Source organism: Olea europaea, chromosome 1 (assembly GCF_002742605.1).
Source record: "Olea europaea var. sylvestris chromosome 1, O_europaea_v1, whole genome shotgun sequence".
Taxonomy (NCBI): Eukaryota; Viridiplantae; Streptophyta; class Magnoliopsida; order Lamiales; family Oleaceae; genus Olea; species Olea europaea.
In genome coordinates this window covers 465,462-482,304 of record NC_036237.1, presented here as the reverse complement: position 1 = coordinate 482,304, position 16,843 = coordinate 465,462, and the positions used below count along the sequence as shown (strand labels likewise).

The 16,843-nt window shown below is 34.3% G+C and overlaps 1 protein-coding gene and 1 pseudogene across 1 annotated transcript; both read left to right on the top strand.

Moving 5' to 3' along the window:
- The first annotated feature begins 4,176 nt into the window (after window positions 1-4,176).
- On the top strand, window positions 4,177-8,091 carry LOC111403664 (annotated as a pseudogene).
- Window positions 8,092-12,057: 3,966 nt separating this feature from the next.
- Window positions 12,058-13,772, top strand: LOC111403579 (subtilisin-like protease SBT1.5). The gene has a single exon (XM_023032176.1). The coding sequence runs from the start codon at window positions 12,228-12,230 to the stop codon at window positions 13,530-13,532; it is 1,305 nt and encodes a 434-aa protein (XP_022887944.1). The 5' UTR covers window positions 12,058-12,227; the 3' UTR covers window positions 13,533-13,772.
- Window positions 13,773-16,843: the final 3,071 nt, after the last annotated feature.

Here is a 16,843-nt window from a genome sequence, read left to right as displayed (position 1 = left end):
CTCAGAGACAATAGCCAAAGCTTTAGTGAACTCGAATCTTTATAATGCAATTGTCACTGTTTACAGATCCATCAATCATAATGAAACTAAGTAAATGTAAAAAAAAAATGAGCATGTAAATAATGGTTGGATATAAAACAAGATTTGTCGCCCATCCAATTAATTCTTGACATGTTATCAATGATTAATATATTATCTCAAATTGACTCTCATTAACTTTACTACTAATCTACTAAATTAATGATGTGTTAAGAATTAATGGAATGAATAGCAACAATAGACAGCAGATGATGTCTTGTAAAACTTTGCTGGAACCAGTAGCCATTGGTTCTTCCCTTCTTGAAAATGACGTGCTACGTCAATAGTTGAGTGAACATCTAGAAATATAATGCAGGTTGAGTAAAAAGGGTGTAAACTCTTTTGCTATGGCCTCAAAACAACAATCTCAAGGTTCATTTAGAGCCCTTGTCTAAAATGTATTTTGAATGGTATTGTGATAGAGAATACGTTATTAAAAAAAAAATTAAAAAGTTTTAAACTTATGTGTAATATTATTTTATTGAATAACGTGCAATTGAAAATAAGAGCCAAAATATATTTTAAAAATAATAAAAAATTAGTGCTTATTAATTTTTTATTATTGTCTATTCAAACAATAATAAAACGTGGCTTGTATCAAGACTAAATTACTCTTTTACCGGGAAAAAAGGAAGAAGAAAAACTTGACCATACCGCTACACATGAAATATGGCAGAGTCCCAAGAAATGTGGTGTTCCAAAACAAAAGTTTGACAGGTAAAATTTTAAACTTCAATTTAAATTAACACAAAAAATATATATTAATCATTTTGAGCCCCTTTTTTGTTCCAATGTGTGGTTAAAAAATTGAGAGAAAGTTTTGCATTTATGTATAGTATTAATTTCTTGAAAATACGTGATTGAAAATAAAAAAGAAAAAAATGTATATTAAAAATAATATAGAACAAACAGATGCTTAAAATCATGAGTTTCTACACTTGATATGACATTCGTCATATTTCTTCACAAAGCATTGACACCTTTCAAAGCATCATTAAGTGGGCAAGACAATATGAATATTTCATCACACCATGCTTGAACTCGAGTGTATAGAGACCTGACCCGAGTGTCTCATTCAATAGTAAAACGAAGATAAAATTATAAGTTGTTACAAAACGGCACAAAATCAGCAATCCGACCACTAAGTTCATGACTTAGAGACAATAGCCAAAATCTTTAGTGAACTCGAGTCCTTATCATGCAATTGTCATTTTTTATAGATCCACCAATCGCAATAAAACTGGGTAAATGCAAAAAATGAGCAGATAAATAATGGTTGGATGTAACATTTGAATCAAGATCTACCGTCTATCCAATTAATTTCATGTTATATCAAATTTACTCTCATTAACTTCACTACTAAGCTACTAAATTAATGATATGTCAAGAATTAATTGAATAAATAACAATATTGGATAGCAGATGTTGCCTCGTAAAACATTGTTGGAATCCGTAGCCATTGTTTCTTCCCTTCTTGAAAATGACGTGCTACGTCAATAGTTGAGTGAACATCTAGAAATGCAATGCAGGTGGAGTAAAAAAGGGTGTAAACTCTCTTGCTATGGCCTCGAAATAACAATTTCAAGGTTCATTTGCCTTGTCTAAAATGTATTTTAAAATAGTATTTTGATGGAGAATATGCGATTAAAAAAAAAGGTTTTAAACTTACGTGTAATATTATTTTATTGAATAACGTGCAATTGAAAATAAGAGCGAAAATGTATTTTAAAAATAATGGAAACAAATAGCGCTTATTAATTTTATTAGTATTGTTTATTCGAAAAAAAAAATGGCTTGATCAAGACTAAATTACTCTTTTACCGGAAAAAAAATTAAAAAGAAAAACTTGAACTATACCGCTATGCATGAGACCTGGCGGAGTCTCGAGAAATGTGGTGTTCCAAAACAAAAGTCTGACAAGTAAAATTTTAAACTTCGATTTAAATTAACACAATATATATATATATATATATATATATATGTTCTTTAATTTTTCTCATATCAGAAAATTGATTCCCAGAAATAAATGTAATGGCAAGTGTAACCAGAGTGTCTCATTCGATGGCAAATGAAGATAAAATTATAAGCTGCTACACAACGACACAAAGTCAGCAATCCTACCACTAAGTTCACACCTCAGAGACAATAGTCAAAGCATTAGTGAACTCAAGTCTTTATAATGCAATTATCATTGTTTATAGATCCATCAATCACAATGAAACTCAGTAAATGCAAAAAATGAGCCAAAATAAATAATGCTTGGACGTAAAACTTGAATCAAGATCCGTTGTCTGTCCAATTAATTTTATGTTATTTTAGATTTACCCTCATTAATTTCACTGCTAACCTATTAAATTAATGATGTGTCAAAAAATTTATTGAATGAATGGCAATATTGGACATCATATGTTGCCTCGTAAAACTTTGCTGGAACCCATAGCCATTGGTTCTTCCCTTCTTGAAAATGACATGCTATGTCAATAGTTGAGTGAACATTTAGAAAAGCAACGCAGGTGGAGTAAAAAGGGTGTAAACTCTCTTGCTATGGCATCAAAACAACATTTTCAAGGTTCATGTAGAGCCCTTGTCTAAAATGTATTTTGATGGAGAATACGTGATTAAAAAATTAGAAAAAAGGTTTTGAATTTACGTGTAATATTATTTTATTGAATAACGTACAATTGAAAATAAGAGCAAAAAATGTATTGTAAAAATAATGGAAATATATAGCACTTATTAAATTTTTTTATTATTGTTTATTTGAATAATAATAAAACGTGGCTTGTATCAAGACTAAATTACTCTTTTACCAAAAAAGAAAAAAAAAGGAAAAACTTGAACCATACCACTACGCTTGAGACTTGGAGCAGTCTCAAGAAATGTGGAGTTCAAAACAAAAGTTTGACAGGTAAAATTTTAAACTTCGATTTAAATTAACACAAAAGATATATGTTAATCACTTTGAGCCCCTTTTTTGTTCCAATGCATGGTTAAAAATTTGAGAAAAAAGTTTTGAATTTACATATAATATTTATTTGTTGAAAATACGTGATTGAAAATAAAAAAGAGAAAAATGTATATTAAAAATAATACATAACAAACAGATGCTTAATATCATGAGTTTCTACGCTTGATATGACATTGTCATATTTCCCCACAAAGCATTGACACTTTTCAAAGCATCATTAAGTGGGCAAAACAATATGAATATTTCACTACACCGTGCTTGAACTCGAGTGTATAGAGACCGAACCAGAGTGTCTCATTCGATGGCAAATGAAGATAAAATTATAAGCTGCTACACAACGACACAAAGTCAGCAATCCTACCACTAAGTTCACACCTCAGAGACAATAGTCAAAGCATTAGTGAACTCAAGTCTTTATAATGCAATTATCATTGTTTATAGATCCATCAATCACAATGAAACTCAGTAAATGCAAAAAATGAGCCAAAATAAATAATGCTTGGACGTAAAACTTGAATCAAGATCCGTTGTCTGTCCAATTAATTTTATGTTATTTTAGATTTACCCTCATTAATTTCACTGCTAACCTATTAAATTAATGATGTGTCAAAAAATTTATTGAATGAATGGCAATATTGGACATCATATGTTGCCTCGTAAAACTTTGCTGGAACCCATAGCCATTGGTTCTTCCCTTCTTGAAAATGACATGCTATGTCAATAGTTGAGTGAACATTTAGAAAAGCAACGCAGGTGGAGTAAAAAGGGTGTAAACTCTCTTGCTATGGCATCAAAACAACATTTTCAAGGTTCATGTAGAGCCCTTGTCTAAAATGTATTTTGATGGAGAATACGTGATTAAAAAATTAGAAAAAAGGTTTTGAATTTACGTGTAATATTATTTTATTGAATAACGTACAATTGAAAAAAAAAAAAAAGGTTGAACCAGGGCCCTCACCACCCCGTCCTGGAATATCGTGAGGGAGGTAAATCGCGAGATGTGCCCTAACAAGTAAGTGAACAAGAGTTAGTTCGTACATCGGTGTCCACAAAAAATCCAATTACATATCTTAAGAATCAAATACTCACACTGCGACTGCTAGTAAGACTGAAACTATTGAGTCTTTTGAACCACTGGATTATGTCCGTGGGTTGGTACAGATCGGCATCTTTCATTCTGGACAAACAACGAAACGGCAGCGTATTAAAGGCTGAGAGCAGCCCTCTGTCTCCCGCCACCATGGCCACTGAAAATCCTCAATCCCAGCAAAACCCTAACCCTCAAATCTCACTTTATTACCAGACTCGAGCGGCTCACCATGCTGTCGTCACCAGTGACTGGCAGGCTCAAGCTCATGCCGCCATTGGCCGTCATCCAGAAGACGCCGTATCGGATAATTCATCCCTGAAGTCTGCCGGCGCCGAAGAATCTGGAAACGATTTTAATAACTGGCGGAAACAGCCCGATTTGGCGGAGGCTGTGGCGGCTATTAGGGCTTTAGCTTCCGTTATTAGGTCAAGCCAAGCCACCACTATGATGGAGCTCGAAATTGAGCTAAAAAAGGCCTCCGATTCTCTCAAAGTACGTGAATTTGTTTTATTTATTTTTCTTTAATTTTATGCTACTGTAGACGATCAATTCTTGTGAATTTTCCATTTCTAGTTTATATATCTAACTGCCCCTTTTTAGCGATTATGACTATATTATCACTGATGGATGAATTCAATGGGTTTGAGTTGGACTCAGGAACGGCTATAATCGCTCAAATAATTATGATTTGTTTTAAATTTTTTGTCAACGTGTGAAATTTTATTGTGAGATGTTACACTTCGAGGATTACGCACTATAAAGTCATGGTGTTTATGTAGCTATGTCAAATAATGTTTGTGAATGCAGATTGAATGTACTGGTATGCATCCCAAAACTGGAGGTTATATTACGCCATCCTGCATTGTATACTAAAGCCCTGTCCACGAAAGAGATGTCTTTGTTCGTCGAGGAAATTTATGTGCTGTGAGAATGATAAAATATCAATCAACCAGCATAATGTCAGTTGAGTTGTGAAACGGATGTGGATTTAGCCAAATTTATTTGACCTTTGCATGATATGTCGTCGTGATTTTCTTCACATTGTCCCGTGAATGATGCAATTACTCATTATCTTTGGTCTCTTTTCCTCCAACTGGCCTAGTAAAGCTGTTTCAATAAATCCATGTCCAGTGACAGGATTCGAGGCACGTACGAGGCATTTATAGGCTAATCTGGGTTGCCTCTTGCTTAGACCACATATTTGTTTGTTTGTTTTTTCCCCCTTTTTACTTTCAGCTGTAATTTGTTCTTTTCTTGCTTTACCTTGCATTATTTTACTTGGCAAAATTACGGGCTATGTTTTTGTGTTGTGTACATTTACTTTATGTGCATTTCTGATTTCAAATTTTACCCTCTGAAGCAAACGGAGAGTTGGTTTAGTTCATATTTTGCTAGTGTTTTTAGATTTTATTGGATAACAACTGCCACATGATCAGTAAGATTGGCGATATGGCAATTGCTGCAACATCCAAATTATTTGTGAAAGAATTTTTGAAGTATATCTGTGTTTTTGTTTCAGTTGTGGGACACAACCTCTATCTCTTTAACAGCTGGCTGTGATCTGTTTATGCGATATGTAACAAGAACTTCAATTCAGCAAAGTCTCGCCTTTTAGAACGTGCAGAGAGGTTTGGAGAGATATCGTACAAGGTATCCCATTTGCAAGCTAATATTGAAATTTCAAGGGACTATCAATCTTCTGACCAATTTGCATTCACCGCCAATTTAAAATTGCTTTAACACGGAAAGCTGTTGCCTAAGCTCTGGTATTGCAGGCTCGCAAGATAATTGCAATGCTCAGTCAAGAATTTATTTTTGATGGCTGTACAATTTTGGTACATGGCTTCTCTCGTGTGGTGTTAGAAGTTTTGAGAACAGCAGCACAAAATAGGAAACTCTTTCGAGTTTTCTGCACAGGTTGTATTCTAACATTGCTTTTCAGTTATTTTTAGCTTTGACGACTTAAAGAAATTCATTAGTTTGTCTCTTGATGCACCAAACTTTGATCCATAATTTTTGGTTCTCACTTGTCCTCAAGGTGTTAGCTTAATTGGAGGATAATCAGTGATCCGTTATGTTGCAAAAAAATAAATAATAATAATAATAATAATAATAATAATAGTAATAGTAATAGTAATAGTAATAGTAATAGTAATAGTAATAATAATAATAATAATAACAACAATTATAAAATAAATTGAAATGAAATGAAATAAAATAAACTTGATGGTCAAAAAATGATCCCTCTAGATTTGTTTATGTTAGTAGTAATAAAATCTATAAAAACCTTGGGGAAATATTTTTATATCTGACACATCCATAATGTGTGAATTTATTTTTGTAATACATAAAACATCTGCAGAATAAAAGAAAAAGGTTTTCTTGCTGGAGTAGGGAGAAAGAACCTGACTGTCAATAGAGGTACTCCTAGCTGGAATGCATTTGGGACTAGTCTTAGTTTCAAACTGCTGTACTTACTTTCCTAATGTATTTTGTATTGCCTAACTACCAAACTGGTTTCCCAATCTCGCACTTAACTGCAGCTGCCACTGAATTATTCTAGGCTTTACTAATCACTACCTAAGAAAAGGATTCGTGAGAACTCTTGATGATATGGGGAAGGCATGTTGTTATGACCCACCTTCGTGCCCAAATTGTTATATCATAAGTGTCGCCCGCTTTGAAAACGTGCCGCCAATTAGTATTAGGATTCAACTTAAAGTTGTTGTTGTTTATAAGGAAGAAGGCTTAGGTTCGAATCTTGGGGCGCAATAAACATCCATGAGGGATTAAGAGGGCCATGAGGGTTAAGTGGGTAGATGCCCTCTCTAGGTGTACTATATGTATGATTTAACTGTTTAGGCACGGAGGCTATATCATTACAAAAAAATGCATGTTTCTTGTAATGACTCAATCTTTGTGTCAAAATAGTGATATCATAGTACCATCCCCTTGGGGAGGGATCTTCTCTTTTACCTCTTACGGTTTTCTGTTGCGTTCCCTTGGGATAAGAGGAAGATTTCCTCCCAAACCGGACAGTGAATGGTTTGGACACAGAGGCTAGGTTGTTACATGTGTAATCCCATTTGAAAGATTTTTTTTGGCTACTTTCATCTAGTGCTTATTGGCAAGTTCATCGTTACGAAGTTGGAACTTTAGTTAATTTTCAAGTAAAAAGTAGAAAGTTTGATATTAAATTGTCCTGAATGCAGAGGGAAGACCGGACAGGACAGGGTTAAGATTGTCCAACGAGCTGGCCAAGCTTGATGTTCCTGTGAAGCTCTTGATAGACTCTGCTGTGGCATATAGCATGGATGAAGTCGACATGGTGTTTGTCGGAGCAGATGGAGTGGTTGAAAGTGGAGGTATCATAAATATGATGGGGACTTACCAAATTGCATTGGTTGCTAAGAGCCTGAATAAGCCTGTTTATGTTGCTGCTGAAAGCTACAATGTATTTGGAAAACGATGTCTTTATTTTGTAATAGAACGAGTCATCTAGATCGAAAAGCCTGGCAAATGACTATCATTGTTGCCATTGCTCTATTGTCTTCATCATTTTTGAGCTGAAAACTCTATTACAGATTTAAACAGCTCTTGATTTAGTTTTTGGTAGCAGTTTATAATTTGATGCTTCTTGTTGCAGTTTGCTCGTCTCTATCCATTGGATCAAAAAGACATGGTTCCTGCCTTACGTCCGATTGATTTTGGGGTACCGATTCCATCCAAGGTTGAGGTGGAGACATCTGCCCGGGATTATACACCTCCTGAGTATCTTACCTTCCTTTTTACGGATTTGGGTGTTCTCTCACCGTCTGTAGTAAGCGATGAGCTCATCCAGCTATACTTGTGACATATCTCATTGGCAATGCAATGACATGAAATCTTGATTTGCGCAGACATGGATTGCTTTGCAATTCAGATGTAAACGGCCTACCCTTTTTTTTTTTTTTTTTTTTTAAAAAAAAAAAAATCCTGTATATGGCACGAGAGTGTACATGCAGAAGTTGTGTTCATATTGCAGTTGTTTTCCCTATTTTTTCTCTATTTTCTCCTCAGAGGCATTTCCCTCCTATTCTTAGATTCTTTAAAATTTTCAGATTTGCACTTATTTTCTCCCCAACTTCATCCTATTCGTGGTCCTGGATGGATTACCCAAGTTTGGGTCCGTGAGCATCGACAATTTCTCAACCAATGAAATCTTAAATTGAGATATGTCTCGACTGATGGTAAAATGATTATTGTTTAGCCTACACGATAACCTCAGATGAATTTTGGTTTTAGGGACTATAGGTGCGAAAATTGAAAGATGGTGAATGCAAAATTTGAGAAATAAAGATAGGAAACAACAGCCTGTAATTTTGCCAACTCTTACTGCTAAGCCACCGACAACTGAGCTGGCAAAATTTTAGAATGAAATTTTATTTATTTATTTATTTAATTTTTTTTACGTCTTCTTTGACAATTGGTTTGAAGAACGTAAATTCAAATTAAGGGTTGCCCTCCGGGGCATGGTGCAGTGGTGTAAAGAACAGGAGTGAGGTTATTTCATACCTTGCTGGCAGCCGCAGTGTGGGGGGTTCAATTTCTGAGATATGGAATTAGACTCCTTGTAAACGCAGTATAAATGCAACTCTTATTCTCTGGCCTGTTAGAGCACATCCCGCGATTTACATTCCTCACAAAGTTCTAGGGGCGAGGCGATAAGAACCCTCAAAGTTGAGGTTCAATTAATTTTTATTTTATTTTATTTTATTTTTTATTTTTTATTTTTTTCAAGGGTTGAGGTGGATGTCACCTCATCATATGTCAAAGTTTTTGGTAAAACATTTAATCCTATTAGAATTGTATGAATGGTACTTTTCACATTTGAAAAGAAAAATATTTTCTTGTTGTTTGACTAGTTGCTTGACAATCAAATATTATTATTCTAGGGATTGGGAAAAGATTCATGTAGCAATAATTGAAGAAGAGAAGTGGAGCCTTTTTCCCCTAATCTCCACCCTTTCTCCCTTCTAGAGTTATTTTTATTTAATCAGAGATGGGAGGGAAGAAGCAAATGATTACATCAAGTTTGAACGTGTAAAGAGATGGGGTTTGTTGTTCTTTTTTGTGGTACATAACATGATTGATTACACAAGAATAAGAAGGAAATTATTAAATTTCTTTAAAAAAATAAAAAATGCTCATAAGTGTGGACCAATTAGCACAATCATGACTGATTCTTGCTGTTATGTTAATCACTTGCTTATATACATTGAGCCGAGTGTGATTTTGAAATTTTTCTCATGTCGTTTTTGGATTTTCTTTAAAATAGAAAAATATTAGTACTTGGAAAATGATAATGAGAGTATGGGCCATTAATACTGCAACATAATTATGAACCAGCTGTCTCGGCCAGATCAATCCAGGGTCCCCCTCCCCCCCGGGCCCCCTCCGTTCTCAACTTGATTGATTTTCACTTTTTAACTCCCGTTTGATTTTCATTTTAACTAAAATATATATATTTTTCTTTTTTTTAATAACATTTTTTATTAAAATAATATTACATTTAAATAATTTTTTCTTATTTTTCATCAATACATTCTCAATCAATTTATTATTTTAAAATTCATTTTTTCATAAAAATAGGTGTCAAGTACTTTCTAATTGCGTTCATATATTAAAATTGTGAGAAATAGTTTTCAAATTAATAAAATAAGGAGTAATATTATTTGTAATCGTTTTATTTGACATAGATGTAGTGGTTAATGATTTGATGTATAAAATAATAAAAAATTACTACATTAATGTATCAATCACTAATCGTTATATATATGTCACGTAGAACAACTGTGGAAGTAAACGACTGCAAATAACATTATTTTAAAATAAATAGTACGTTCGCAGATACAATGTGTATTAAATTGCTGTCTTAATTAGGTATTTTAAATGGAAAGTTGCTATTTTTTTTTATTTTTTTTTTATATTAGATCAAGTTTCGATCTTCCAAGTTGTTCCTCTACTAAGGATGGATCGATGAATAAACAAGCTTTTCTCAATTATTGTTTTGGACTAATTAGTGAATTCTAAGAACAAGCCCATCCAACTTGATATTTCTAGTCAAGAATGTCTAAAAATGTGAAGGTGATCGATCTAAGCAGTTTCCATAATTTAGCTCCCGTTTGGCCCCAATTAATTTTCATTTAATTACATTTTATTTTTTATCTTATTTTTAATCACACAATTTTTTATAAAATAATATTACATATAAATCGAATTTTTTTTATTTTTTTAATTACTCATTTTTAAAAAAGGTACTATCCCACCAAATTTTATGATGTACAAGAATTCGTAATTTATTAGAAATAGAAAAATAATTATAGTATTGAAGGGCCCGTGTGAGTGACATTGACACAGAAGAAACGTGTCGGTCATATATTAATCAGCACAACGTTCTATGCATGCATGTAATAATTTCAATGTATATAATTAAGGTAAATTTTGGAATAATGCTATGGTGCCTCATTAGGGTTGCCCGGTGTAGATGGAATTAATGTGACATTAATTGATAAGTTACTCAATTAATTTCACATTACATTTAATCAATGATCTAATACCATCTAAATTTGGGTTACAACTCTAGTAAAACTAAATAACATCACTCTAATTTTTCTAGTATTCGGAGTTTTCTAACTTGGTCCTCAACCTTTTAGCCCCCGTTTGGTCCCCATTTTATGAAATGAAAATTGGCGGAATAGTATTTTTTTTGAAAATTGAGTGATAGAAAAAGAAGAATTTTTTTTTTCAATATACGTGTAATATCATTTTATGTAAAACTATGTGGTTGGAAATAGGAGAACAAAAAATGAAATGAAATTTAATTAGGCCAAACAGGGCTTAGTTTCTAACTTGGTCCTCAACATTTAATGTTTTCAAACTAAGCCCTCATTAGATGGAAAGCTATTTGACATTCAAAACTCATTTTTCTTTGACTTATTTTCAATCATACGTTCACACAATAAAATATTTTTCACATAAATTTAATTTTTTTTTTAATTTTTAACCACACGTCTCCAAAAATTCATTTTTTCAAGATTCATTTGTCCCATAAAAAAAAAGAAAAAAAAACTTTATTTTACTGAATGTCAATCAGAGGCCAAGTAACTTCTAAGGTGGTTTCAGTCCTTTTCTTAATTGATTAATAGTAAAAAACAGCATGCATTTTGCACAGCACCGTGTACAGCCTTCTCACAGTTCGGGAGGCCCACACGCAATAAAAAATTTGTGGGCCCACCCACTTGTGAGAGGGCTGTAACCGAACTGTACAGCTCGGACTGTACAAACAGCATTTCCGTTGCGTAATATTACAATGAAAATTTATTTCATTTATTTCTATTTTTTTATCAATCACACTTTCTACAATAAAATAATATTACACATAAATTGAAAACTTTTTCTTCTTTATTAACAAAGCATTTTTTAAGAAAATACTATTCCAAAAATTAAAATGGCAAATAATGAGAGCCAAATGGTAGCTTTATCTTACTAAGCAGAATTATATTTTTCTCCTTGTCACAATCTGAGATTAAAAAAAAGTGAAAATTTCGAACAACACGTGACTCTGAATCCTGTATCCACTGGTGCACTAGTATCCAAAATCCAACCAACTCTGTTTATATTTTCTTCAATTTATGGCACTGCATACTGCTATCATCCAATTATCCCAACCCTACTCTCGTCCTAATATTCAAACAATTAACTTGAAAATATAGATCATATTCTGTACTTAAAATAATTTAAAGTTTATATTCTATTTAAATATATAGTGTGGAGCTTGAAAGAAAATAACATTCTTTGAGTGGAAGTTTATTTTTGCTCGTAAATTGTCAATTCAATTGACTTTTCTTTTTAATTACAGGAAAAAAGTTGAAAAGAGAAGTTGAAAAATCATAATTAAAGCAAGAAAACTCCATTTTTCGTAATTTCAATAGGAAATTCGAAACTGTTGTTTTCGACTCTAAATAACTCCTTTCTTAATCCATTCATCGATTGACATCCATTCATTCACCAAAAACACTTCACTCTCTACTCAAACACTGCAAATCTCCAATGTCAAAATCTTCACTCTTCTTCTGTACATTACTGTTAATAGTAATTGTATTTGCTTTAGCAGATGCTGAATTACTGAGAAAAACATTTATAATTCGCGTTGAACGCGATGCAAAGCCGTCCATTTTCCCTACCCATAAGCACTGGTATGAATCAACTCTTAGATCCCTCTCCCCTACTGCAATTCACGACAACTCCTCGGATTCTGCTGATGTAAGCACCGTAATTCATACTTACGATACTGTTTTCCATGGGTTTTCTGCTAAGCTCTCTACTTCGGAAGCTCAAAGGCTGGAAACTCTATCTGGGATAGTAGCTCTCATTCCTGAGCAAGTGAGGCACTTGCATACCACGCGCTCCCCGGAATTTCTTGGATTAAAGACCAGTGACAGTGCTGGCCTGTTGAAGGACTCGGATTTTGGGTCGGATCTTGTNCAGCCCGCTCCGCTTGTGGCCTCGTTCTCGGCTAGAGGGCCTAATCCTGAGACACCGGAGATTTTAAAACCGGATGTTATTGCTCCAGGATTGAATATACTAGCAGGCTGGCCGGATGGTGTTGGACCTAGTGGAATTCCATCAGATAAGCGAAGAACGGAGTTCAATATATTGTCGGGGACATCAATGGCCTGCCCTCATGTTTCTGGGCTTGCTGCATTGTTGAAGGCTGCTCATCCTGAATGGAGCCCCGCGGCAATTAGGTCTGCTTTGATGACAACAGCTTACACAGTAGATAATCGTGGTGAAACAATGTTGGATGAATCGACGGGGAATTCATCGACCGTGATGGATTATGGAGCAGGTCATGTGCATCCTCAAAAGGCTATGGATCCAGGATTGATTTACGATTTGAGTTCTTATGATTATGTGGATTTTCTTTGTAACTCGAATTATACGACCAAGAATGTACAACTTGTCACTCGGAAGTATAAGGATTGCAGCGGAGCGAAAAGGGCTGGCCACATCGGGAATCTGAATTACCCTTCACTCTCAGCTGTATTCCAACAATATGGAAAGAAGAATAAGACGTCGACTCATTTCATTAGGACAGTCACTAACGTTGGAGAATCAAATTCTGTGTATGAAGTGACAATTAATCCACCCAAGGGAGTGGTGGTGACTGTGCAGCCGGAGAGGCTTGCATTTAGGAGGGTGGGGCAAAAACTGAACTTTCTAGTGAGGGTACAAGTCCGGAAAGAGAAACTCTCCGCTGGGAATTCAGTACTGAAGAGTGGCTCTATAGTATGGTCAGATGGGAAGCATGACGTTATAAGTCCAGTAGTCGTGACAATCCAGCAGCCCCTGTAGGGTGAGGGAGCAACTTTTCCGGAGTGGAGACTTGGCCGAGTAATATCTTGATACTTGGTAATGCCCGTGTTTAATCAACTTATCTTATATATTAAGGAGTGTGAATGCTTGGCACTTTCTTCTACTTGAGGGTTGATAAGTGAAGGATAATGTGGTGTTGGTGTAAGCAGACTCGTGTCTATAAAATGTTCTCTAATCTTTGAAGTTTTTACAATCATAATTGCTTTATCTTAATTTGAATTACGTCTTTCACGTGCGCACACTACTAGTTAAAAAGTGTAATTTCCATTATAACTTTACTCTCTGCTTTCCTTTTATCCCAGTAATTATCCATAAATAGTAGCACGTACAAAGTGTGTTTACAAATTTAGTTGACAAAATAAGTGTTAAAATTCAGGACATTGATTTTCAATTATTTAAAATTTGTTTTTGAAATCATTGGTTTGTCAACCAACTTTGTACATGTAACATAACTCACTTCAAGTTTTTGCATGACTTTTTATAATTTCCTGCCATTTTATTATGTGAGTGATATATGATACTTTTTAATGATAGAATAGTACCTTTGATGATATCAATGAATTTGTTTAACAAAATATTAAATATATTCACAAGGTGATTGCTAGGGATGGTAATGGGTCAAACTGAGTTGACTCGGCCCTTTAACCCACGAACTCGACTCAGGCTCGTGGTAAGTCGAGTCGAGCCGAGCTGAGGTTGAGTTTGTGGGTCGGGCCTAGCCGAGTCGAGCCCATGAGCAATTCGTGAGCTCGTGATTTTTTAAATTTTTTAATAAATTTTCACATTTTTTACTTTTTTTTTTAATAAATTTGCATTTTTTTTTACGAGCTCGTGGGATTGAGCCCCCTACAAATGACGAGCACGAGCTGGCTCAACCGCTCGGCTTGTTTGACATCCCTAGTGATTGCGGATGGTAGTGAATCACAATAGAAGGCCCAAACAACAACGTATATGAGTAAGATAGGTCATTTCACTAAGGGTGTGTTTGATAGGGTAGAAATGGAATTGGAATTGGATTTTCCAACTTTAGGTGTTTGATACATTTTTTTTGCCATGGAATTCGAATTCTTGGTTGTCTTTGTTGGAGAATTACATCGGTAATTGTGCATAATATATTCATAAAAACATACCGTTAATTTGCGTGAAATATAATTTCGATTTCTCGAGATAGGATTTGAGAAGACAAAATAAGAATTTATCGAATCCGAACACCTGAATATGGATTCTTCCCTTTCAACTCATGATCGAAAGCAAGTAATTCTTTGGATCAAACCTTGCATGATAAACATATAAATAATGTTAATCATTTTTGAAATCAAATCATAATAAAAAGAATCAGAAAATGAAAAAAGAATATGCAAATGATGGATTTTTGGCCGAGGCAAGTGTTGGACACCTTGTCCTTAAGATGAATTTGCCCCGCATCGGTGTTAACGGTTCTCCGGCAATCATCTATTAAGATACAACAACCACGTCGAGCTATAGGAGCACTCCAAATGACTTAGATCAACGAACTCTAACGGAATTCTCTCTCTATCATGACCATGACTTTGATACAAATATTTTATGCAAAATCAAAGTGTAAATTTGAATGGAATGATATGGTATCTATGACTTTTCTTGAATGATAAAATTCAAACATATGTGGTCTATATATAGTAGTTGGAAAGGTATGTCAAAAGACACAATTATACCAAGAGTCACATCTCTTGAAATTTATTTCTATACATTAAGAGACACAATTATTGGAAGTTAATCATATCCATACCAAGAGTCGTGATCTTTCATATGAAAAGACACAACTTTTTATCCACATATTTCTAGAATATTTCACAATATTCTATACGATTTTTCAACAATTTCAAGTATTAAGCGGCTTATATTTGGTTTAATTTCTCATTCACCAGATAATGAATTCCACTTAAATAATCATATAAAATTGGTCACAACCAATTTTCGATACAAAATTTCAACAATCTCCCACATGAATGAAAATTAATGCAAATGTCTATGCAGACACTGGTAGAGAGAGCGGGAAAACACTACATCAGGTAAGGTAGCTTCTAGTTTTGAACATTCCTTAGTGAAATACCATTAGATTTACTAGCTAATTGGTGAACACGATGTTCTTGAACCATCAGTCGTTGGTGTAAACCAAGACAACAGTATTCACACAATGTCTCCCATAAACCGTTCATGGTTCTCACGACTTGATTCATTTTGACCTTGAACCCATCTTGGTTCTGTAAGTATTTAGAGAATTCAAACTTTGAATAATTCTCATTAAAGCGGCCCCACTTCACACTTACATAGGTGATCTCCTATTAAAAGTATTCTGTCTTACTCCACTTGACTTAATCAAGATATATGAATCATTAAAAGTTTATCTTAACCTCCAACCACTCTGCAGAAAGCACTTTGTAATCATAGGAATGAGTTAGAACATTAGTTTTCTAAGTGTTTCACGGAATCCTCATAAATTAGTTGTCCTTTTGAACCAAAATCTTGGGATCCCCAGTCAACATGATGAGATTACCATCATAAGGACTCTTACATGGTAGGCTTAATCTCATTCCTTTTGATATGCAATATACTATCTTTCGGTAAACATATATAAATGGATCCACAAGTTTACACCAATGAGATCAACAGCTTATGGTATTCTGTCTACGACCTACATGTCTATACTTACCATTATATGTGACCTAGTACCTTTTCAAATTTAGCTAGCTAACGATCGATTCATTTGATAGATACACATTGTCACCAACTAAGAAATCCTCTCATGAAGCTACATGCTTCTCATTAGCTTTATCTAAAACTTTATCAATTCCAAACAATAATGTTGGAGGATTTCTAACAAATCGTTACACTAGTCAATCATATTTACTAGTGGATTTCATACATGGGTATTCAATATCATCATTAAAGCATTGCAATACATTTGGACTTTATGAATATTCTCAAATATTCCAATTGTTCTTGTATATCCAAACAACCGTCATGATCGGCTTTCATCCCATTTTATCCATTTTAGGGCTTTCATTCCATTTTATCTACTTTAGACTTAGTGTTTATTATCGCATCACAATATCCTTTCAATATCGCAGGATATCTTGTGAAATGTAATCCATAGGTCATGGTATATTTCAAATACCTAAGGACCCTTGTCAAAGCCACCTAAGGATGTCAATTGGGTCGAGCTGGCTTGGCTCGTGAAAAAGGGGCTCGTGGGCGGCATTTCACGAGCCCGAGCACGAGCCGAGCGGGCCTCACCCGTAGGCTCGGCT